Genomic DNA, 25,842 nt, shown 5'->3' with positions numbered 1-25,842 from the left:
TCACTGGTGTTGAAGATAGCGAATCCTTCCAGGCAGAAGAGAAGGTAGGAGCAGGCAGCGAGTCAGGGAACATGGGCCCTCGTGGAGCGAGTACCGGTTTCCTGATAGTGACATGAAAAGCAAGTGAGGCCCCCGAGGAGCGGGCACCCCGTTAGCGTTAAGAGTCCAGTGGAAAATTAGAGAGGCAGAGTAGCTGGGTACGGAGAGCGAATCCCATCCATAAGATTCCCCTTGCTAAATCAAAGGCTAGCAAACATCGTAGGCTTTAAATATCCTGGCAGCGTGACGTCATCACAGGGGGATGCCCCTGAGGTTCGCGCCAAGTAGGAAATAAGAGTGAGGGCTGTGCGGCATACGGACCCTAAGGTACCAGCGGAGCATGGCGGGAGGCAGCGCCCAAGCCGGTCCGGGGATGCCGGAGAGGACGGCAGGCAGACACCGCAGCAGCCAGGCGTCCATCCATAGAGAGAGGAGGTGCAAAGAAAGAAAGGTAGGCAGAGTGAAGCCGTCAGGAAGAGACGGTTGCAACATACAGCAATGGCACATTTTTATTTTTATTTTATAAGTTTCAGTTCAACATTTTTATTTATTTATCTGAACTTCTCCCTTGAGGTTAGCTCAATCCTCCTTCTTCTCAGGGATTTTATAAGCCATCACAAAATCTCTGATGTGCAAATTAAATAAGCCTTCTGACATTCATGATAGTTTTTTCTCTCTTATAGTTCTTAAGTTCTGTAAGAAAAAAAACTCATCCTGGAATATAATGGGGTTTATTGTTCCACATGTCAGAACTCTTCCGGTAGTTAATATAAAGAAGCTTCTGCAATAGCATAGTATTATGGAGATGATCCCAAGATTAGAAATTACAACACAAATTATAAAATCATATACTATATATACAGTATTTTGTTCTTTCTTGGAACCTCTTTGTTTATATTGAAAGATAATGAGGTGATATCTTGGGAACAAAAGAGGTTTTATTTTCCCTGAAATTAATTTGAAGTGTATTGCTAGTGGACATTAGAGATGTCTGTAATGAGACAGGTTTGTAAAAAGACATAATTTATTCAAATAGAGAGAAGGTTCTCTAAAAGTCCTTATTAACACAGCTTTTCTTTCTGACTTTGTGACTTTTATCCTCAAACAGACCTGTATTTTCTTGACTTTCACTTCATACATTTAAAAGATGAAAACTATTTGTTCCCCAGCTAAGAACCAAACCCCTTGGCAGTTTTCAAGAATATTAAGTTTCCGAACAAGTTGTCTTTGAAATGCTTTTTTCATTTTTCTGCTGCAAAATCTCTACACATTTTCTGGCCACAAAGGAAATGATATGCTGTACATGTCTGATCAGTTCACTATAGTTCAGAAATTGAATAATTAGGAAATAAAGGGGTCAATATACCAAAATGCGTTAATAGTAGCACACACATTAATGCAGTTTTAATGTCAGTGTTGTCTAACACAAGCATTTAACATGTGTTAACAGAACTGGCAACACATGTAAACTACTTTGCCTTAACACAAAATCTATGCTAATCAGGAATTTTGGTGCAAAATTATGTTAATTATCTCATTACCTATTAGTACAGATAAAAGTAATATATTAAATTGCACAAAATGTAATGTGGGCCCATTAACACAAAAACTTAACTAGACCTTGGGGAGATGTGTTTAACTGTTTGTGCTCCCATCTACATTAATGCATGTACTTTAAAACATGTACCTAACCATCTGCATTAATGTGTGCCTTATTTGCATATCATTAACAATGTATGTTAATGCATGTGTTAAATATTCCATCAGTCAATATTAAAGCAGTTTAGTACAAATGCAATTTGCCCCAAAATTCTATTGCCGTATCTAAACATCAAATTTGTATTCATTAGGAGAACTCACTTCTTTTTAAAGTCATCTTTCCTTATAAGTCACCAGGCTTGATGTGCAAAGAACTTGGTCCATGATGTACATAAAACAGGAGACACTCATTTGACAGGCACTTAAATAACATGGACAAAGTTTCCCCTTATTTTAGGGCCCCAGCTGCTACTGTCTTCTCATGGTTTTCTGTCTAACATTGATGGTCACGTGCTGGGGGAGGGGAAGGGTCGGGACTGATCTGGTTGGGTTAATCGGTTGCTGCTGCTGTATGCATGTGCCTGCTTGGCTGAGCTCTGTTCTGTCAGTTGCTCACCAGAGCTGCAGCACTGTTGGCCCCAGCTTTGTTGGCATTTTCTTAACCTTTGTTCCTAGCTGTGTTCTGCTGTATTGTAGCAGCTGCATTATCCTGGCCATTTTTCACTCAAGTCTGTGCTTTTCAACAGTCTCGGTGGTATGTATCCACTGATTTTTTTTAAATTGTTTCTATTGCCACTCTTACCTTCAGGGCAATGGGAGGAGGGAAGAAGCACTGGGGAGCTGCGGGAGATAGCGACATCACTGACGCACTTTGCCAAGGCATTTGAGCTAGCTGGTGTGCTTTTATTTCATTGATGTCGTTTTAGGCCTATTAGTTTGGGGAAGTGAGGAGAAAATAAAATGGGGTATGTTTTGTCCTGTTGCTGACTTTGATTGATCAGCAGTTTAAAGAGATGTGTTGGTTTTGTGTTTGTGTGTTAATAATGTTTTTTATAAAGTTTTCTGTGCAGGTGTTTTTTTTAATTTGTAGCTGCACTGCTGAAATTTTGTTTTGTTTTGTTTTTTTAAGTTCTTAATGGGCTTTAGATTAGTGGGTTGCTTTGTTTGTTTTACTAAAGTATCTCAAGTAAAAATAAATATTTAGATGTTTCTGACCAGGTTTTAATACAAAACAAATTTTAATTATAATATAGAAAACAAATATGCATATAAATCAATAAATTAATAAATAAGTAATTTGTGAAAAATACTGAAATGAAAAATACACTCTTTCACTATCAGGGTTTTGTTATGGTGAGGGCATTCCTGTGATGAGTTCATAAAATAAAGAAACTTCGTGGATGGGATTTACAGTGATGGCTGTTTGTGGTAGGCAATGGTGCCTAATAGGGAAAAAACGGCATGATGTTCTAGCGAGTACTTGAATCTCAGGTTCTATGAGGCAGTTCGAATGTCTAGTTGCAGGGGATGAGGTGGTGGGATGGGATTTTTAAGTTCTTCTGGATTTCTTATTGCATTGTCACTGCAGCACTGATTTCATTGGGTGGAACTGGTGACTGAGGATGTGGATCTGCTTTGGGATGTGAGTTTGGAGTTGGGGATAGCTAGGGAGGGTGTTTCTCCCTCCTGTGGCTGGGGAACTTGGCAGATCTGGCTCTGTCAAGGGTTGCATGCCTAGCATGAGAGTGACCAAAAAATTGATCACTTAGTAGAGGTAAGTGTGTCTTCTTCAGCCACCGCTCTGCAGGCAGAAGCCAAGATCAGTGACCTAGGTCCACACAACAGGTGTTTTTTTTCCTTCTTTGTTTGCTGTTTCCAAGAAACACAGAGCCTTTGTAGTCATCTAATAGGGATGTGCAGAGCAAAAGTTTAAGTTCATATGTCCATATGTCCAAAGGGGGTCCCATTTGCGGTCAATATGGACATAAACAGAATTCAATGAGTTGAGTATATGTCCATATGTGCAAATAAAAATTTAAACCCCTCACTCTCCTTAATCCCCCCCCCCCCCCAAGACTTACCACAACTCCCTGGTGGTCCAGCGGGGTCAGGACGCCATTTCTGACCAACTTTGCAAGGAGCACGTGACGTCGGCGTCATGTCGGAGTGACGCGGCGTCACGTGATTCCCCGCGGGGTCGCTTCCGGGATCCTCGTTCGGCCCAAAAGGAACTTTTGGCCAGCTTGGGGGGGCCTCCTGACCCCCCCAAGCTGGCCAAAAGTTCCTTTTGGGCCGAACGAGCGTTCTGGCGTGAACCCGCGGGGAATCACGTGACGCCGCGTCACTCCGACGTGGCACCGACGTCACGTGCTCCTCGCAAAGGATTTCAGAAATGGCGTCCTCACTCCTTGCTGGATCACCAGGGAGTTGTGGTAAGTCTTTGGGGGGGGGGATTAAGGAAGGTGAGGGGTTTAAATTTTTATTTTGGATCAACAATCGCGATTTCCAACTTATTCAACATAGCTATGTTGAATAAGTTGGAAATCCGATCGTTTATGTCTCATCACTTTTTTAAGTTTAAAAAAAAAAAAAAGTAGTGTTTTACATTTATGTTCAATACGAATGCACACCCCTATCATCTAAGTGCTGCAAAATTACAATTATACCCCTAGATTCATCATTCTGCTATATTTATAGCTTAATGATGTTTTGCAAAAAAAAAAAAAAAAGGGGGGGGTGCTGGGGGTGACAGTGGGCAGTAGGGATGGGCAGAGAGACGCCATACGTTGCATTTGGGATTTGTATTCGTTGGGGGCAGATACATCGCATTCGGCAAGAGGGGTCCCCGATACGTTTATACGTTAATTCTTATTAGTTTCCCGAGTAAAATTAAATTAACTACAACCCCCCCCCACCCTCCTGACCCCCCCCCCAAGACTTACAAAAACTCCCTGGTGGTCCAGCGGGGGGTCTGGGAGCCATCTCCTGCACTCACACCCTCGGCTGCTGGCATTCAAAATGGCACCGATAGCCTTTGACCTACTATGTCACAGGGGCTACCGGTGCCATTGGTCAGCCCCTGTCACATGATAGGAGCAATGGATGGCCAGCACCATCTTGTGCTCCTACCATGTGACAGGAGCTGGCCAATGGCACCGGTAGCCCCTGTGACATAGTAAGGGCAAAGGCTATCGGCGCCATTTTGATTATTGGCAGCCGACGGCCCGAGTGCAGGAGATCGCTCCCGGAACCCTGCTGGACCACCAGGGACTTTTGGCAAGTCTTGAGGGACCCTTCTGACCGCCCCAAGACTTGCAAAAGTCCAGTGGGGGGTCAGGGAGCAACCTCCTGCAATCTGGCCGTCAGCTGCCAGTATTTAAAATGGCACCGATAGCCTTTGCCCTTACTATGTCACAGGGGCTACCAGTGCCATTCGTCAGGCCCTGTCACATGGTAGGAGCACAAGATGGCACTGATGGCCATGTGACAGGAGCTGACCAATGGCACCGGTACAACTGTGACATAGTATGTCAAAGGCTATCGGCGCCACTTTGAATGCCGGCAGCCGAGGGTATGAGTGCAGGAGATGGCTCCCGGACCCCCCGCTGGACCACCAGAGAGTTTTGGTAAGTCTTGGGACGGTCAGGAGGGTGGGGGGGTTTGTTTAAATTGGCTCTTTTAGATGGCCGAATAATTCGGCGAAGATTTGTTGTATTCGTGGGGAATCGCGATACTTTTCGCTTCCCCACGAATACAACGAATATGGCCCTATACATTGCGGATTGCCAATTCATACAGAACGAATGCACACCCCTAGTGGGCAGCTGGCCACATCACATCTGCACATATCAAATACATGCATTTTATAAAACATGCATATCTTTTACCCTACAACATTCATGCACTTATGAGCAAATGCATCCAATGCATTAAAAGAGTATTTCAATGCATTGAATGCATTATATTTTATGTATCCATAAAATATAATGTACATGATGCATTGAAAGAGTATTTCAATGCATCATGTGCATTATATTTTATGCAAAAATAAAGTAGGACTTGTGGAAATTGATATATTTTAAAACATGCATTGAAATTACCAGGTTTACCACTTCATCTGCCAGTTTGTTCATTCCTTCTCCAGATCATTCAGATCCTCCTGATTCTTTAGCTGAACTCCCCACAGTTCACCCATCCCTTCAATCATACCCTCGGTGCCGGTGCTGGACTGGTTTCAAAATGGCGCCAATCGCCTTTGCTCTCACTATGTCACAGGGAGCGACCGTCACTCCCTGTGACAAAGTGAGGGCAAAGGCGATCGACTGCCAGTATGGCGCCGATCACCTTCGCCCTCACTTTGTCACAGGGAGTGACCATCGCTCCCTGTGACATAGTGAAGGCAAAGGCGATCGGCGCCATTTTGAAACCAGCACCGGCACTGAGGGTATGATTGAAGGGATGGCTCCCGGACCCCCCACTAGACCACCAGGTACATGTAAAAGGTTTTTGGGGGGTCGGGAGGGTGGGAGAAGCAAAGAGGTAATTTGTAAAGGGTCGGGGTGGGTTTTTTTTATCGGGCCATCGGCGCCATTTTTATCAGTGGTAGCCAAAGTGGCGCCGATGGCCCGAGAGCGGGAGATCGCGCCGGGACCCCCCCTCCCCCACTGGACCACCAGGTAATTTAACATTTTGGGGGGTTCGGGAGGGTGGGAGAGCAAAGGGGTCATTTGTAAAGGGTCGGGGTGGGTTTTTTTTTATCTGCTCAGGCCTCAATAAAAGATTAACGATGTGAATTGGAATCGGAACCATTTCCAATTCACATCTCTAATGATCCGATTTTTTTCTCCCTCCATCCGAACCTGATCGTTAAAACGATCGGGCACACAATTCACATCTCTAATAAATATGCGTTTGATGTTTCTATAATAGCATGTACATGAGTAGATGCTACATACATGGATATATGCTCATTTTTACATGCATAACTTTTTGAAAATTCACCTGATGAATTATACTCATTTTCAAAGTAGATTTATGTGCATAAATCCAATTTTTAAATTTTCTCACCTAAATCAATCCTCACACGGTTACACATGCTAAAATGTGTGCAAATGTTTTCCTTTAAAATTTGCATGCATACTTTTTAATTTGAAACATATGCACATACAGTATGTCCAAACCCCTCCCCAAGTCCACTTTCAGGAATTCCTCTGGTTAGTTTGGGTAAAAATATGCATGAACATGACAGACATTCATAACTTTACTATATATTGGGCAGGCAATTTTGCAAAAGGACATTTCTGTGTATGAAATAGTTTTGCCCTCAGATGTCTCTTTGAAAATTACCCGACCTGTAGCCAAATCTATTAATAACTGGATTTCTTCTGGCCAGACTCATTTGGGAGGCAAAACTTAGGCTTTCAGATATGAACATTCATGCTCATAGAACTTACAGATGCCGGACCTAGCTAAATTATAATGAATAGTATGTAGAATTCAGCGAAAGGAAAATCTGATGCCTGGGATTTCTGGGCTATGGATTTGTAGTTTACTGAAATGACTCCAGTGAGGCCTTAATCCTTTGGGCAAGCTGGCAGCCAGTCTCATGCATTAATAGCAAGGTCCTCTTGCAACCTCTTTCTTGCTGAGCACTTCTATGTGCAGCAGCTAAATACTTCCTTTCTTGGCAGCAGTTCTCCTATACTTCTTTTTTTCTAGAGCTGTTGAAGGATAGGATAGGTAATGGGATTGGGAAACACATTTGGGACAATATTCACAGCCATCTTGTCAGTTCCTACATAGATATACTGTACCATCTGTGTGTGCTGGTAGCCACCCTCATTTAAGTGCTGCCCTGCACAAATAGCTCAGGGAGTAGACAAGGAGACAGAGTTGTACCCTCCTCAGCCATTTCACTTACTCCCTTACCTATGAGGTTGGAAGTTTTGATCCAATGGTTGTCTTAGTGCCTTGAGTGGAAGCCACCTTACTTTATGAAGGATTATTTTTTTTCATTTTGATTTTGAATACTTTATATCGACCCACACATTTTATCATAAGTCCTGTAATACTAAATTGGTGTTATTAAGACATTACATTTTTAGGGGAAAATTAGATAAGAACTGGAGTTGGAAAGAATTGCTGGTGCTTTCCCTGTTCCTCCACTTGAAGGTTTGGTGATTTCTCCAGTGGGCAGAGTGCTCAATAAGGTGACCGACAAATATTGCTTATTCAAAAACCGTCCTACCCATTAGAAAAAGATGTTAATGCATTTCTTGAGCCAGTCTGGTCCCTGATCTGATATGTCTCTTTTGATCAGGCCATTGTGCTTTTCACATGTTACGGACTGGGTTCTTTAGGAATCAGCCTTTCAGTTGCTACTCATCCATTCAGGCTCTTTCCATTTGTGAGGTTTTATGTTTGGCTTCCAGTACTTCTTGGCCATTTTCTATCTTTTCCATTTAGTTGTTGCGCAAGCTTCTGGTTTCCCATAACGCCTTATTCTGAATGATTTTATTTTGTGGGTCCAGCAGTCATGGGTTTTTGTGTTCACCTGGTAACCAATCTTGAAAACCTAGCTTTGGAGTTTTGCTATTTCTCTGGCAGTTGATAAGTCCGTGGGTTCTTGCACTGTGCTCACATTGTGGGTATGGAGCTTGATTTTAAGTTGTAATGTTTTTTGACTTTTATCTATTGAAAAGAAAGGAAATTGGTGGAGGCTATCTGTACTGTATAGGCTTGCTAAGCTTGCTGAATGACTTTCTATCAGATCTAGTCTTTGATGACCAATTTTATTTTGCATATAGGGTTATCCAGATGAGGAGTGTTTACTTTTTTTTTTTTTAAGTATGTATTTCCATGTGTAATTTAATACAACAAAAGGAACATTCATTTAAATTGCACAGTATATATTGAGGACACCGAAAAAAAAATACCCAAAATTCAAATTATTCACATGTAACAAGTTCTTAGTTGGGGAATTAAATACAAAAAGGAAAAAACAAACAAAAAAACAAAATAAGAAAAGCAAAGAATCCCCTATAATTCTGTTCAGTCTTTTGCTATGACAGTCTACATCCTCAGTCCTATAAGAAGGTATATCTATGTATACAACAAATTAATTACCCTTAGACACATTAATTTTCAAAAAATTCTCCTGTTGAATAGGGTCAAAAAGATGTTTCTTTCCCTTATATTTAACCAAATATATACATGGAAATTTTATTAAGACATTTGCCCACCAAGTCCAAGACCCGCTGCTTCATTTGAAGGAAAGTCTTCCTCCAAAACTGCAAAGAAAATCAGGAAACATTCTAATCTTTTGCCTGAAGAATAATACATCTTGATTTCTCAGAAAAGAGTTGCCACAAGGGTAGCCCAAATTGTAATTTCATCATTAGATAATACCAAGAAACCTGGTAACTCAAGGCTGTTGGTGTTCAAGATAGTGTCTGTTCCCCTTTTTTAAAATGCTCATGTACAGAACATCTTGAAGACAGATGGGGGAGTTTAAATTCAGGGGAGGAGGGAGTTATTAGATGCCTACTAGGCACAACCAGAGGGATGACTCAGAAGCATCATTTTATCTTTTAACTGGATGTTGCAGTATGTCAAGGTAAATTTAGATTTGTGACCGTCTTCTTCATAGTTTCAATGGAATTAGCATTTGACAGCTTCAAATGTAACAGATTGACATCTGGAATTATTCTCTGATGTGTCCGGTAGTGCAGATTTTTGTTTTCTGCAAGGGGATGTTGCAGTTGTTGGTTTTGTGCTATTTGCCTTTGATTGTAAGTATCAGTGGTAACTAAGTATGTTCCAGGTATGTCTAACAACATAGCTCATGCTTTATTATTATTATTTTTTTTTTTATATATATTTTTATTGTGAAATAATAGTACAGCAGGGTAACCCAACAATAACAGTAATATTATGACATAGCAAAAACAGAACAGTACACACTCTATATATCTCAACAAGTATGAACAAGAAAAACATAAGAACGTGGGTACTGAGTGCCACCGAGAATTAGGTTAAGTATCAAGCGAGTCCAGTGGATACTTCACAAATGCAATTTATACCATAACCCTAACAGTTCTGTTCGGTAATACACCGGCTAATAAACAAAAATATGTCAGCTTCTATTCCCTACCCCTGAGTACTATCCCTCCCCTCCCCCCAACAGGGTCTAGCGCCTTGACCAGAGGGAAAGAAATACTTTCGCAGTGGTGCATGAAGGAAGCAAGATCCTGGAGGGAATTACATCTCACTCGTTTTAGGCCTTAAATATGAGAAAAAAGGGTCCCAGATCTTGTGCATTGACATTCTACACTTAGATGTTGAGTTATTGGCAATTTGATATTCATGTGTTCCTAAATTTAGCATTCTCTGGAACCAATGATCTAGGTGGGGAATGCGCTCGGACATCCATTCTGTTAAAATTATCTTTTTACCGACTAGTGCAGCTTTTGATATGAATGTTAATTATTCTGGATTCAGTGGATTTCCGACTCATGCTTTATTTTGATTCCAGTGGTCCTGCTTTACAATTTTTATATCTGGAGCCAACCAATAACCAACAACCATCTTGGATGCTTTGTGGAAGGTGGTTACTGTTTAGTTTGGTACCTGCTGGGGCATTCTTTTTTGGAGAATACTTGCAGAGATATATATATATATATATATATATATATATATATATATCTGCAAGTATATATCAAAGAGGATCAAAACCATTTCTGCCTTCCAAATGCTCTTGGGGTCCCATTTCTGCCTTGCAGGGATTTTATAAAGGTAAATGTTATTTACATGATTCATTTGTCTGTTACACTGTGTTGTTCATTCTTTAACATGTTTCTTCCTGTTTCTTTCAGCAGACTTGAGCAAGAAGTCAAGTATGCGGATTTGTTGTCATTCATACATTGTCCAGGCCTGGGACAGGAGTGAATGAATGCCTATGTTATGGCAATTGGCGGGGGGAATCAAGAAACACTAAGAAGTTAACAACAAGAATAAAAAAGTCATAAGTAAGAGCAGTTTTAATGAGAATTAGAATGCACAACACAATAAGAGAGGAATAATGGAAGAAGATGTAAAGTTTCTTACCTGAGGGATCACAGCATTTTCTGACAAGATGTTATTATTTGGAAATGTTCACACCTTGAAACTTTTGGGTTTTGTTCATCAAATATTTGTTTAACCTCCTACACCAGAGTGCTTTACACCAAATTTACATACTGGTGCAATTACCTGACCCAAAGAGTCAAGTGAGCATGGGAGATAAAATGGAAAGACACAAGAAGCAACAAGAATTTGAACCCTGGTCTCTCTAGCCCATTACTATAATCACCCAGGCCATCTGAGATACGCAGGAGGGGGAGGAAGGGAAATGGAGAAAAAATGTAGAACATTTTGTAGTTTATATGTTAGTGACAAAAAAAATGTTGCTGTGTAGACATTACGGAACCTTCCAGCAGGAAAGGTGCATTGGCACATAAATACCAATTTCTGGTGCTATCATATGTATCAGAAAACACCCCACCACTTCTTGGAGATTCTTCCCCTTAGTCCTATTTGCTTTTCTGTTCTCAGCTTCTCTTACATCCCATATTCCTGCTTATGCTACTTTTCTTCCATCCTCTGAACATGTTCTTAATTTTTTTCTCAACTCACCAAAGCGTGTCAAAGTACAATGTGAAATTGCTATACATGAGGATTATGGGCTTTCTTTGGACTTAACTTTTTTTCTTCCATGTGTGGCTTTCTCTTCCTATGCTCCCTGTGATCACTCCTTTCCTGTTATGTATATCATCTACGTCTTTCTCTTCAAAACCCATTCTCCTCTTTCCTCTCCTTCTTCCTCCATGGTGTTCCTCTGTACTCTCCTTACTTCTGTGACCCCTCTGCCCTTTCCACCGTGACCATCTCTCCCTCCTCCTCTCCAAATGTTAAAAATCCCACAGCACAGTGCAGTGCAGGAAGAGTAAAGAAAGACTAAAAGACCTGTATCCTATACTCAGCAAGCTTAGATTCAAGGGGGAGGGAGAGAGTTGGCAATTTACTCCCCACCAATGATTTTAAAATGCTACAGCATAAAAGATCTGCTTCGAGGAGCAAGTGAAGCATCTGTAAACCCCACAGGTAAAACTGCTGCCTCTTCCAGATACCTATCCCAAGAGAAAAGTGTCCCTGGTAAAATTGGTAAAAACAGAAATGGCTTTAACAATGTCACACAGTATCAAAAAGAGCAACTTAAAAATTATCCATAGAAGGGACTTGTCTGGCATTGAAATTGTTGTCATACAATATTTTTCTGATAATTCATACATTGGTCTAAATTAAAATAACACAATCTGAAAAGAATTTACTTTTTCTCCAGGATCTGATTTCTTTTATCCAGAGCATAAAAGAAGACAACCTATAATGTGAAGCACAATTATAAATGTATACAATCTGGCAAATACTTATAACCTACCACTTCTTCGTGAGTTGCATTTTCTACATTGATGCCATTCACCTAAAAAATTGAATATATTATATTTAGAAAAAAAAATATCCAAGAAATAACTGCAACTGAATTAACAAAATCATGCCATACATACGAAACAAGGAATTTGATAAATTCACTGACCTGTATCACTGCATCTCCTATAAACAGCATTCCTGTTTGGTCAGCTATGGGATTACACAAGAGGTAAAATGTAAATATAGTAGTCTAAAAGAAATATATATTTAATTTGGCTAATTGTTTTAAGCAAAACAGTTTAGCTCAGAGAATTTAAACTGTAACACATTTTCATGTGATGCCAAGCATCATTCACTTTTAACAGGTGGATGAAGTGTCAGCCATTTCACAATTATAAAATCCTATGCAGTGAAACGCATGGTAAAAAACAAATTATCTTGCGAGTCATTAAAAATTTAACGTGATATGCATAACATTTTACTATATATACATTTCTGCCCTCACTGCCTTTCACTTTACTGCACTGTAAAATCACATGCAGACAACCTACGACTTCACTGATCTGATAACCTCTCGAAAGTTAGTCTCAGATGTATAGGGACCTTCGTTTTCAGTTTTTATTTTATTTTTCCTGGGAATTTCAATGTTATAACAAAAAGATATCAGTGAAAACATAACTGTGTCATAACACACAGGAGAAAAAATAAGTGGAAAAGTAATTTTTCCACTGATTGTTTTTGTCATTTTTCCCAGGAAAAATAAAAGGAAAATTGAAACGGAAAGTCCCCTACAGAAGTATTAGTCCAAAATAAAAGTATCACCTACATCCTGTTTTTGTTGGCCCTTAATTCTACATATACAAATGGACTAATAAGGCAACCATAATTCTTCCTTGTATGCAAATTCAATTTTGGCCATTCAAGTGTGATAACTACAGTAGTGTGCATGGAAAGATGCTGAAAGCTGCTTCTTTCACCTGCATGGACTACATTAATTCCACCCTTTCATTGAGAAGGCAAGCATGGTCACAGTAGTTCACACCATGATAACCTCACAGCTGCACTACTGTAATGCAACATATAAAGGTCTGAAAATGAACCTGCAGCATATTGATTAGTAGGTCTCAGAGGGTAGGCCATATTATACCGGCCATCATTGTGATTCAGGGCTAAATTTAAAACCCTAACCCCAATATTCAAAGCCCAAATTATATGAAGAAGAGTTTAACCCTCTAAATACTTATGAGGCATCATAGGTCTTCCTAAGGAGCCTCCCGAATTATGTCATCACTTAGAAATCAAGTGGTCTTATACCAGTCATTGGGCCTCACTCTCTGGAACTCCTTTTCAGAAGAATAACTGAGACAATTTGGCCCATTCACACACACACATACACACACCTCCTTTCAAAATCATACAACAAAATTACTGACAAAGTTTTTTTGGTAGTAAATAAGGCTGCAGCTTTATTGTGAAAATATATGACCTGAACCTGGGTGGCCTACCAACACATCTCAGCTTGGCCACCAATGACCCACTTGTTCCTCAGGCTCCTACTGTGGACTACCACCATCTGTAGAGGCCCACCCCACTGTAACCCAGCAAGGGAGGCTCCCCTGACCACATCTCCAACATGCAGTCCCCAGAACACCATCAGCATCCTCCAATCCCCAAATTGCAAGATTAACTAACTTCCAGCTTAAGCAATGCCCCCAAATCAGTAAACTGATTCGGGTCTCCTGCCCCCAATTGCAACAGCACTCCAGATTAAAAATATAGCAGAAAATGCACAATAAAATCACAGGGAAGGAGTATAGGTTGCCTTGATCATGATGACTAGGGAAAAACCCTGCAAACCAGCAGGCTTTATAAAGCCATGACATTAAAACTTTGGCTCTGCCTCCCTGAGGCTTACAGTCAACTGGCAGTGTCCCACATTCATGTCAATAGCCAATCATTCAGGAGGAATGCCCAACTCCCCTCAAACTCTACCTCCCCTACCCTGCTCTCGAGTAGTGGTTGAGTGATGGTCAGGCCAGGCTCGGACCCATGTTAATTACGGCTGCTGAGTCTGGGCTCAACATCCTCTGGCAACAAATTCCAGAGCTTTATTGTGCATTGAGTGAAAAATAATTTTCTCTGATTAGTCTTAAATGTGCTACTTGCTAACTTCATGGAATGCCCCCTAGTCCTTCTATTATTTGAAAGTTTAAATAACCGAGTCACATCTTCATAAAGCAGGACAAAGAGCAAAGAAAGGCTATGATGCTCATCACGACAAGGCTCCAGAATTCCAGCCTGGTGATAAAGTCTGGTTATCTACAAAACATTTAAGACTCAAGCTACCATCAGCTCGTTTTGCTCCTCACTTCGTCGGACCCTTTCCCATTCTCTGACGACTAGGTACTCTTACTTACAGTCTGAAACTTCTACCAGCATTGAAGATTCATAATGCATTCCATGTCTCATTATTGAAACCATTAGTCCTTAGTGAGTTCTCAACCAAGACACCTGAAGCTACACCTATTGATGCAGAAGAAGACATCGAATACAAGGTAGACACAATCCTTGAAGTGAGAAAGAAAGGCAGAGTATGGGAATACCTCCTGTCATGGGAGGGTTATGGACCTGAAGAAAACACTTGGGAACCTTTGGCTAATATCATGAATAAAGAGATGCTTCAGCAATACCACAGAATGCATCCTCAGAAACCAAGACCAGGTTGGAAGCCTGGAGGTCGCCCTTTGAAGGGGGGTACTGTTGCGTCCGTCAGGGTCAGACGGCTTCGCCCCTTATGCCTCACTTTTTTCTCGGCTCCTCCAACTTACCTTGGGAAGATGGCTACCTCCACGTCTGCAAGCCACCCTCTCCGGCGTCCCTGGAACAGCTATGGCGTTGCCTCTCGCCATGTTCCTCCCAAGGGCCTACTAGTGTGCATGTGTGCGCGCTACCCATGTCTTTATTCCAGCTATGGCACAAACCTCGGCGGCATCCCCCTCAAGTGACGTCACGCAATCTGGGTATATAGCCTGTATTTGTTTGCTAGCTTACTGAGTTAGCAAGGATTGAACTCATCTGGTCTAAACTACTCTGCGGCTTCCAGGCTGCTCCTGGAAGCTCTCTCTCTGCCCTTCGGGGTAATCTCTAACCTGGGTACCTGCTCATCGGGGGGGCCCTCTGCTTTATTTCAGGTACCTTACTGGGATCAGGTACTCACTCCTGGAGGGCCTGCTCTCCCTGCCTCGGTGCCTGTGCCATCTATTTCTGCCTGGTGAAATCTCCAACCTACAGCTACCATCTAGTGTTGGGAAACCTACACTGGAATCCCCCTATACCAACGTGGTGAGACGGGTCCCCTCTGCCGAGGGTCCCGAGACTGCTACCTCTGGAAAACCTCACTACTGCCACATCTGGTGGTATACATCAAACTGTACAATAAAAGATCTAATTCTGTGTTTGTGCATCCTGATTCTAGCCCAATACTGTGGCTCCCCACAGGGCTCCTCCCCATGGGCATGGTCATCTTCCACAGTACCCAAGAATCCACCCAAACACCGCTAAGCCATAACAGCACTATGCACCAGGACTCTCGCCGGAGCTCGGCGTCCTCAATGGCGTTGGCCACGCCCCCACATGTGCACAAGGACCGCCCGGCCTCTTGTAGGGCCAGGGGCAGGACCTAGCTCCGCGGCACGCCCTAATTGATTCCCTGTTATAAGGAAGTCCCTGCCTGCACTTCCTTGCCTTGGCAATCGGGTTTACTCCTTGCTAGATTGTCACTGCGTTTGAACCAGTCTTCTTCCAGTCTCTTCCAGTCTCGTTCCAGGATCCTTCCATTCCAGCCTTGTTCCTGCTTTGTTCCTGCTTCCTAGTATTCTAGCTTCCTTCTGTTCCAGTGTTCGTCTGTTCGTCTCCTCAGGTAGTACCTCCGGACTGTCTCTCTGGTACTGACCTCGGCTTGCTCCTTGACCCACCTGCCTGCTGCCTGCCTTCTGACTTCAGCCTGCTCCTTGACCTGCCTGCCTGCCTGCTGCCTGCCTTCTGACTTCAGCCTGCTCCTTGACCTGCCTGCCTGCTGCCTGCCTTCTGACCTCGGCCTGGCTTTGACCTCGTCTGACCTCTGGAACTTGACTCCTGCTTTGTTGACCACTCCTCGGACTGACCCCCGGATTCCGACCTCAGCCTGCTTGACCACATCTCCAGGTTCAGGCTCTGTTCCTAGCCTTGTCATCGCCTACGCTGTTCTGGTCCTCCTTGCTCCATCTGACCTCCAGTCTCGAACCTGACCATGCTCCCCTCCTGTCTGTGGGCACGCCTATCTACCATCTCTCCAGGAGACCCTGCGAGGCCCTCCTAATTCCAAGTGGCCCGGGTCCCTATGAGCTCTTCCCAGGGGGACCTCGGGCGTCCAGTGGTGAAGCTCATCCTAGCCTCTGTCTCCTCCAGTGCTCCACCCCTGGGGGCAGGTGCTTCCTGGTCCCTACCAGGGAGCCGTTCTCCAGGACAAGTGTCCACCCTCAAGCGCAACAATTACCTTCTATAGAATCAGGGGTCAAGTGTGTTTGCATATACTGGATATATTTTCTTCAGTTCTCTGTCCTCATGCCGAGCCCACTATGACAAATATGGATGCAGGGAATAAGACTGTTTACATCACAGATATTTATGAATATTGCTATAATATGTTTAATTATATTGCACTGTTTGGAACAAGTTCAATGTCTATATATGCATATCTATTACTATTTCAATTTCTGTATTTATGCTTTTTTCATCAGTGTTGCTCTTCAGTATCCATATATATGCATTACCTTGATAGGTTATTAGCACATTAATTCAATGTACTGTACAATACTGTGGTTTGCTTTAATTCAACTGATCTTAATGTATATGTATATGGTTTAACCCAGGCTTGTTTTTACTGTTGATAAACATTCATATTTGTTTACTATATGTTGGAAGACCTCTAAATGTCTGTTCCTTTTCAGTTCTAGATGTACAAGATATTTTGGTTGAGGGAGACCCCATAATTCTCATTGTTTAAACGTTATCTAAATTGTTTAACAGTTTGAGTGTGCAATACAACCAAATGAACATAGGATAGTATTTGCTGTAGAGAGGGTCTGTATGCTATCTTAATGTTGTAAATATGGGGTGGTGTTTCGGTTGCCTTAGGAGTCTAGCTTTATGTGATTGGTGGAATGCTGTGTCCATGGCAGGTATAAATTCTGGGCATTTGGTGGGAGTTTGCCTTTTCTAGCATGAAGCTGATAGAGAGGGACCTCCTAATGTTGTCAAGTCAGAGTAGCCAGTCTGCGGAATGGTGGTGCCGGGACCACCTCAGTTAGGATTGGAGCACTGCAGGAGATTTTCCCCTCAAGAGAAAAAATACCCAAGGCCGCGAGTAAAGAAAGGTTTCCACCTCCCAAGGAAATGGGAAAGGAGTGATAGAGTTCCCAGGCATTTTCTCCTCCCAAAAACTGGCATGGGATGGAGAAAGTTTAATCGAAGATTGAGTTCCAGAGAGTTGCAGTGCCTTGGGAAGTACTTCATGCTGCTGGAAGGATGGATAGGGGATAACAAAGTGCAAGGACACTGAGGAGGTGTGAGTATATTATGGGGATGGCAGTGAGGCTTAAGAATTAAAGGGATGTAACCAGTTAAATGGATGAGGAGTTCAGAGAGTTTCTAATCTGGGTAGTAATGGTTGGTTGGGATGTGATGGGAGGTATGAAGATCTGTTATGGGAAGAGATGTGAGCAATACATTCCAGGAAGAGTGCTGATAAGGAAGATGGGAGATCTAAGTTGTGTTTAAGTAAAGACTGAAAGATTGTGTCCTTTCATTAATGGAGGGAATTGATAGAATGCAAATGGAAGATTGACTGTGATATCCCATGAATCTTGATGTATTCAGCATTGAACTGCATTGAACTGCTCACCTGATCCTATCCTGTATATAGTGTAGGGATTTGCAGAAGACAAAAATTAATTTCATTAATTTGTTTCATTGGGACCCACATTTGTTTCATTAGTTTTAAACAAAAATAATTATTTATTCATTTCATCAGTTCATTTGTTAACCACTAAAGACAATGGGGGGCAATTTGTAGCCTATTTTGGGCTCCAGAATAGTGGCTTTCTTATCAATTCTCATGAAATTTGTGGGAAGAAATCATCAGAAGGAAAAAATAACTCCATGGTATATAGACTGTGGCAAAATGGCACCAAAAGTGGCATAAGTAGCCTAAGACTGCAAAGTGGCAAAGGAGTACAAGTATGCCAGGAGTTTTCCAAGGTACAGCTAGAGCAGCAATGAAGCAGCAAGAGGAGGAAGAACACTACAAGGTGCCACAAGATGATACCAGCAATAGCAACATGAACCCTTGATGGTATCACAAGAGGCAAAGTGCACCAAAGGTGGCATTATCACCCTAAGGCACCATAAAGAGGAAACAAAATAGAAAAGGTGGCAGAAAAAATCCTAAGGCACTGGTAAAAGCGGCCAGTGGTGATATTTGCGACATGGCAGGCTGAAGCAGGTTGTGTCTGACTCCAGTGGTTGGAAAATGGCAGGCTGAACCAGGATTTGCCAGACTACAGTAGACCATAGTAGTGGTATTGGGGACATGGCAGGCTGAACCAGAATGTGTCAGGCCACAGTGATGGTGTTGAGAACATAGCAGGCTGAAGCAGGATATGTCTGACCCTAGTGGTGGTGTTAGGGACATGGCAGGCTGAAACAGAATGGGTCAGGCCCCAGTGGTTTAGATTGGGGGCATAGCAAGCTTAAGCAGGATGTGTCTTTCCCTAGTGGTGGTATTGGGGACATAGCAGGCTGAAGCAGGATGTGTCAGGATCCAGTGTGGAAAGTTGGAGGTTACCATATCATCAAAATGTTCATACATATATATTATTGTATATCACGTGTCAGGGTCTTATTTTAATTTGCCAGACTCTCATACATACATATTATTTTATATTATTTGTCAGAGTTTAATTTTTAAATATGTCTGCAACAGTGACAGGGAAAGAAAATTAAATTTCCTCAAGATTGCATTTTATACAAAAAACGTTTTTATATTTATTTCAAAAAACAAAGCGGAAGCTGATCCAATATTGCTGAGTAGCAAAGAAACAAAGAAGATCGGTGTATCAAGGGACTTTTATTAGAACTTGCCGACTCTGGCTGAGTTTCGCTCACACAGGAGCTGCCTCAGGGCCTACTGTATAGATGGATTTCTGATTACGAATACTTCAGTGCAAAACCATCATACTTTGTACATCGTGATTCTGTGTGTAGTCAGTTTTAAAGATCAATCTCATATGCCAGATTATATCTTATGGTCTTTCCTTGTATCACCATCATGGCACAGACTGTCTCTGCTCTGATCGTGATCAGAATCACGATGTACAAAGTATGATGGTTTTGCACTGAAGTATCTGTAATCAGAAATCCATCTGTACAGTATAGGGATGTGAATCGTTTTAGGACGATTAAAATTATCGTCCGATAATTTTAATATCGTCTTAAACCGTTATGGAACACAATACAATAGAGATTCTAACAATTTATCGTTATAAATCATTAGAATCGTGAGCCGGCACACTAAAACCCCCTAAAACCCACCCCCGACCCTTTAAATTAAATCCCCCACCCTCCCGAACCCCCCCCCAAATGACTTAAATAACCTGCGGGTCCAGCGGCGGTCCGGAACAGCAGCGGTCCGGAACGGGCTCCTGCTACTGAATCTTGTTGTCTTCAGCCGGCGCCATTTTCCAAAATGGCGCCGAAAAATGGCGGCGGCCATAGACGAACACGATTGGACGGCAGGAGGTCCTTCCGGACCCCCGCTGGACTTTTGGCAAGTCTTGTGGGGGTCAGGAGGCCCCCCCCAAGCTGGCCAAAAGTTCCTGGAGGTCCAGCGGGGGTCAGGGAGCGATTTCCCGCCGCGAATCGTTTTCGTACGGAAAATGGCGCCGGCAGGAGATCGACTGCAGGAGGTATGAGGAAAACATCAGCATAATCTCTACCACAATTACCTCATGCTTCGATTGTGGTGGAATCGGCGATGCAAAGATTTAAGAAAACAAAGTCACATTCCTCATACCCACCAGGGAAAGACAACAAATATTTAGATGAGTTTGGCAGGAAAATATACCATAACTCAATGTTGAATGCCAGTTCTTCATGGTACAATACCTATATGAGTGCATGCAAGCTATGAAGGGTATACTTTCCTCGACGGTGGATCAGATACCTCCACCTCTTCATGACATGGAAGCGTGTTCTCGACACCTTTTGAGGTCGATCTATGAAGCATATGAAACATCCTCCAGGGCATCAGCAACAGCCATTGCAGCCCACAGACTAGCATGGTTACATTCAAGTTCGATATGTGAAGATTTGCACGACAAACTAACAAACCTCCCATGTACAGGAGATAACCTGTTCGGAGAAAGATTCCAGGACACAGTAGGTAAACTGAAGGAAGAAGCTCTAGCAGTACAATCATTAACATCACATCCTAATTATTCGACCACATGTCGTTACATTGGATCTACTAGTAGGCAATCATATGCCAGGAGACCCTACAGATCTTATCAATCTTTTCGTACACAAGCATACCCTTCCTACCAGCATCCTGCTCAACAACAAAATACCTCAAACCAACGTAGAGGTAAACCACGTAACCAGAGACAACAGGCACAACAGCCGGCTACTGTAGCAAAAGCAACTTCATCTTTTTAGTAACTCAGCCACCACCACAACATCAAGCTCCACCCAGCAGGATTCGTTCTTGCCTGGAAGCCTGGGAGAGAATAACATCCGATCAATGGGTTTTGGAGATAGTACGTCACGGTTACCAACTCCAATTTGTCACAAAACCCATATTGCCTCATCTTTCCACACTCAAGATTCACAACCTCAACCACAACTGGGGGAGGAAATTGCTTTGCTTCGCAAACAACAAGCAATTCAACAAATTCACCCAGGCTCCAAATCAGGAGCATTTTATTCCCCATACTTCCTCATACCCAAGAAGTCGGGGGGCCTTCGCCCCATACTAGACCTAAGGGAATTGAACAGATTTCTCACCAAGGAGAAATTCAAAATGGTATCGTTGAAATCAATCCTTCCTCTGATTGGATGTGTTCCATCGACCTGAAGGATGCTTACACACACATTCCAATCCATCCATCCTCGTGGCATTACCTATGCTTTTGCTATAGACATCAACACTACCAGTACAAAGTTCTCCCCTTTGGACTATCAGCTGCACCCAGTAAGGATGTGCATCCGTTTTCCACGGATTTGTAATCCGCAACTTATTTTTTGCTATCTGTTAAATACGTGGGGAGGCAAAACGCATCATGACCCCCCACGTATAAAACAGATATCCGTTTTATTCGTTTTACTCATCTTGCTACTCTATTACATTAATTGTCTGAAATGTAATTACATTAATTGTCTGAAATGTAAATATTGCTCTGTTCTTTCTCTCCCCTCTTCCAGTTCCAAGTTAATTTTTCCCCGTTTTATTGTAACTTTCTCACATCCTTTTTCTGATTCCCTGTATTTAAAAGTTCAAGGTTCTTATTGAGAATATTGTTTATTACGCTACGTTATGCTTTCACACTTTGTTAATTGTAAACCGGGTTGATGTGATGCCTGTCATGAAACTCGGTATAACAAAAACATTAAATAAATAAATAAATAAATAAATAAATTCGGCCTCCTAAATAAACATTTAAACCCCCCACCCTCCTAACCCCCCCAAGACTTACCAAAGCTCCCTGGTGGTCCAGCGGGGAGTCAGGAAGCCATCCCTGCACTCGTTTGCGGTTTCCTCACGGCGCCGATAGCCTGTGTCACAGGGGCTGCCGGTGCCATTGGTCAGCCCCAGTCACATGGTCACCGGCGCCATCTTGTGCTCCTACCAAGTGACAGGTAGGTCATGTGGCAGGAGGTCGCTCCGGGACCCTCGTTGGACCCAACCGGAACTTTTGGCCAGCTTGTGGGGGCCTCCTGACCCCCACAAGACTTGCCAAAAGTCCAGTGGGGGTCCGGGAGCGGAGGCGCGGAGGAGCACGTGTCTCCAGAGCGAAGGAGCACGTGACGCCGGCGTCACTCTGCTCCGGCGTCACGTGCTCCTCCACTCCGGAGGAGCGGAGGAGCACGTGACGGAGGAGCACGAGCCTATTGCGTGCAAAGTTACCCAAATAACATTGTCTCGGTAACTTTATCTTACTATATTCAGTGGCACTTTTACCCAGATAAGTAGCTCTAAATATTTGTCAAAAGTTATCCAGTTAAGGCCAAATTTTCAAAGGCCTATGCACGTAAAACCCGGGGCTTACACGCACAAGTACAGGGCCCTGAAAAAGGGATAGGCTGGTTGGTGTAGTCTGGGTGGGGATGGGTAAGACAGAGCAGGATGGAGGTCAGCCGAGGTAGTAGCCATTAGCCGCTGTTCCGGGGAAGCGTACGCTGGCAGCCGGCCGGTGCACGTAACTTGCTTCTACTCCAGAGGAGTAGTAAGTAATAAAATAAAAAATGTAGGGAAAGATAGGTTAGGATTAGGGGGTGGGGAGGGCAGGGGAAGAGGGAGGAAGTGTAGGTAGGGGGGTAGAGAACTGGGGAAGGCCCGATTGTGTCACCACGAGTATTTTACGAAAATTTGCTAACCCCCACCCCCCCCGTGTATGTCACCTGCACATGCGCGTGCAGATTTTAAAATCCAGTGTGCATGTGCACATGGCTATCTATTTTATAACATGCGTGTGCTGGTGTGCACATGTTATAAAATTGGCGCATCCATGTGTGCATGCTGGGAACCACGTACACGTGGACTCGCGTGCGCTGCTTTGAAAATCTACCTCATAATGTCTTATCTCGCTGGCTTTCTGAATATTTACTTAAGGTTAAGTTTATTAAAATTTGATATACCAGAATTCATCATATATCAAACTGGTTTACAAAATATTGCATATCAGTATCAGATAAAAAAGGAGAAACATGAAACCAAACAATTCCAAATGATTAAATCACCAACATAAAAACCTCTCACTTTACCAAGAACAAAATAATCTGAGCATTAAATTTAACTGAAGGCAAAAGGAGAAAAAAAAAAAACACAGCTCATTCTGAAGTTTTAATATAAAGGCTTTGACTAATTCCTAAATCCTGATTAACATTACAGAAACGCCAACAAACTAAAACAGTACCAGGTTTTGCATAATATGAATGGAAGATGACTAAGATCTCTCATTTCATTTTTTATATAACATGTTGGTTTAAAGTGGATAAGAAAAATGTTTGTTTTTCAGATGTAAATCATTTCAAGTAGCTGTTCATGCATGAAATTTTAAAATAGAACACTGAAATACATATCACCAAAAGCTTTGAACTACAATTCTGTTTACTCGTAATTCATGTGGAGGCAAACATACATAAATGTACTTTTTATTTATTTATTTTTTCATTTTCGTGATTGAAGGACTGCTTACATCATTTTTTCATGGAGTACTAGGAATACAAATACACCTACTTCAGAAAATATGACATCATGACAGAATCGTCTGCATTCTATCACACAAAATACTGTTTTACAGATTTCACTGTGAGCCATGAATGCAACTTGCATGGAATATTCTGTCACAATATGAAACTTATTAAGATTTTGTCTGTACCTACAGAATAGAGAAAAGCCATATCGGAATAACGTCCTCTGTCAGCTATGTGTACTTGAAGAAGCTATTCCTACTTCATGAGAGAGTACACCAAAATTAGGGGATGCAAAAAAATGTCAGGCTGGTGCGTGCTGAGTGGATTCTAAAAGCTGCCTAGTTATGCGCATACATGCAGCTGAATGCACATTTAAAAAGTTTCCAAAAAGGAAAGGAGTGGGGCATGGGCATGGTCTGGTTGAGGAATGGGCATTCTGGGATTATGACTTGAAATTAGCATGAGATATGCATGAGATAAATTTGCATATCATAGAGATTCAGTATATACACATTTATCTCATGCATATTCATCATGGTTGTCCTGGAAACCCAACTGACTGAGGAGTCTCCAGGACAGTTTTGGGAAGCCCTGTTCCAGAGGATGTGCTGTTATCCTGTTTGTGCCCAATTCTCTAGACTAATGGAGACTACTCAGCTCAAATCATTACTGGCCAGTATTAAAGTGGTCTTCCCACATCCAGAATCTACCAAGTCTTCTGTGCTCTAATACAGCATCCACAAAATGAGGAGCAGATGGAATAGAATGGAACCAGGCATCATAATTGCTACAAGTCAGACATCTTCTACATGATTTCAATAAACAACTTCATTGTATTAGCTATGAAGGAAAGTCTAACAGAGATAGGTATAGTATCAATAGAGATGAAATTGTATGTCTACCATAAAGGAGAACTCAAGAAACATAATGGGGATCCCAGAAAAGTCAAAAAAGACCCTTTGGTACATAAGAACATAAGAACATGCCCTACTGGGTCAGACCAAGGGTCTATCAAGCCCAGCATCCTGATTACAACAGTGGCCAATCCAGGCTACAAGTACCTGGCATGTACCCAAAAACTAAGTATATCCCATGCTAGTAATAGCAGCGGCTATTTTCTAAGTCAACTTGATTAATAGCAGGTAATGGACTTCTCCTTCAAGAACTTATCCAAACCTTTTTTGAATCCAGCTACACTAACTGCACTAACCACATCCTCTGGCAACAAATTCCAGAGCTTTATTGTGTGTTGAGTGAAAAAGAATTTTCTCAGATTACTCTTAAATGTGCTTCTTGCTAACTTCATGGAATGCCCCCTAGTCCTTCTATTATTTGAAAGTGTAAATAACCGATTCACATCTACTCATTCAAGACCTCTCATGATCTTAAAGACCTCTATCATATCCCCCCTCAGCCGTCTCTTCTCCAAGCTGAACAGTCCTAAACTCTTTAGTCTTTCCTCATAGGGGAGCTGTCCCATCCCCTTTCTCATTTTGGTCGCCCTTCTCTGTACCTTCTCCATTGTAACTATATCTTTTTTGAGATGTGGCAACCATAATTGTACACAGTATTCAAGGTGCACTCTAACCATGGAGCGATACAGAGGCATTATGACATTTTCTGTTTTATTTACCATTCCCTCCTAATAATTCCTAATATTCTGTTTGCTTTTTTGACTGCCACCATACACTGAGCTGATGATTTCAATGTATTGACGCCTAAATTTCTTTCCTGGGTGGTAGCTCCTAATATGGAACCTAACATTGTGTAACTATAGCATGGGTTATTTTTCCCTATATGCATCACCTTGCACTTATCCACATTAAAATTAATCTGCCATTTGGATGCCCAATATTCCAGTCTCACAAGGTCCTCCTGCAATTTATCACAATCCGCTTGTGATTTAACTATTCTGAAAAATTTTGTATCATCTGCAAATTTGATTACCTCATTCATTGTATTCCTTTCCAGATCATTTATAAACATATTGAAAAGCACGGGTCCTTGTACAGATCCTTGAGGTACTCCACTGTATACCTTTTTCCACTGAGAAAATTGTCCATTTAATCCTACTTTTTGTTTCCTGTCTTTTAACTGGTTTGTAATCCATGAAAGAACACCGCCACCTACCCCATGACTTTTTACTTTTCTTAGAAGCCTCTCATAAGGAACTTTGTCAAATGCCTTCTGAAAATCCAAATACACTACATCCACTGGTTCACCTATATCTACATGTTTATTAACTCCTTCAAAAAAGTGAAGCAGATTTGTGAGGCAAGACTTGCCTTGGGT

General features: G+C 42.1%; 1 protein-coding gene across 1 annotated transcript in view; it reads right to left on the bottom strand.

Annotated features, from left to right (window-relative positions):
- Window positions 1-25,842, bottom strand: part of SNTG2 (syntrophin gamma 2) — a 690,678-nt gene that overhangs the window by 541,259 nt on the left and 123,577 nt on the right. Inside the window, exons 5-6 of the mRNA XM_029596873.1 lie at window positions 12,209-12,252; window positions 12,053-12,094 (exon numbers count right to left, since the gene is read on the bottom strand). Coding sequence (XP_029452733.1) covers window positions 12,053-12,094; window positions 12,209-12,252 — 86 coding nt within the window. The remainder of the gene's footprint in view (window positions 1-12,052; window positions 12,095-12,208; window positions 12,253-25,842) is intronic.

The sequence above is a fragment of the Rhinatrema bivittatum genome, chromosome 3 (genome assembly GCF_901001135.1).
Source record: "Rhinatrema bivittatum chromosome 3, aRhiBiv1.1, whole genome shotgun sequence".
Classification (NCBI taxonomy): domain Eukaryota; kingdom Metazoa; phylum Chordata; class Amphibia; order Gymnophiona; family Rhinatrematidae; genus Rhinatrema; species Rhinatrema bivittatum.
This window is presented reverse-complemented; position numbering and strand designations above follow the sequence as displayed.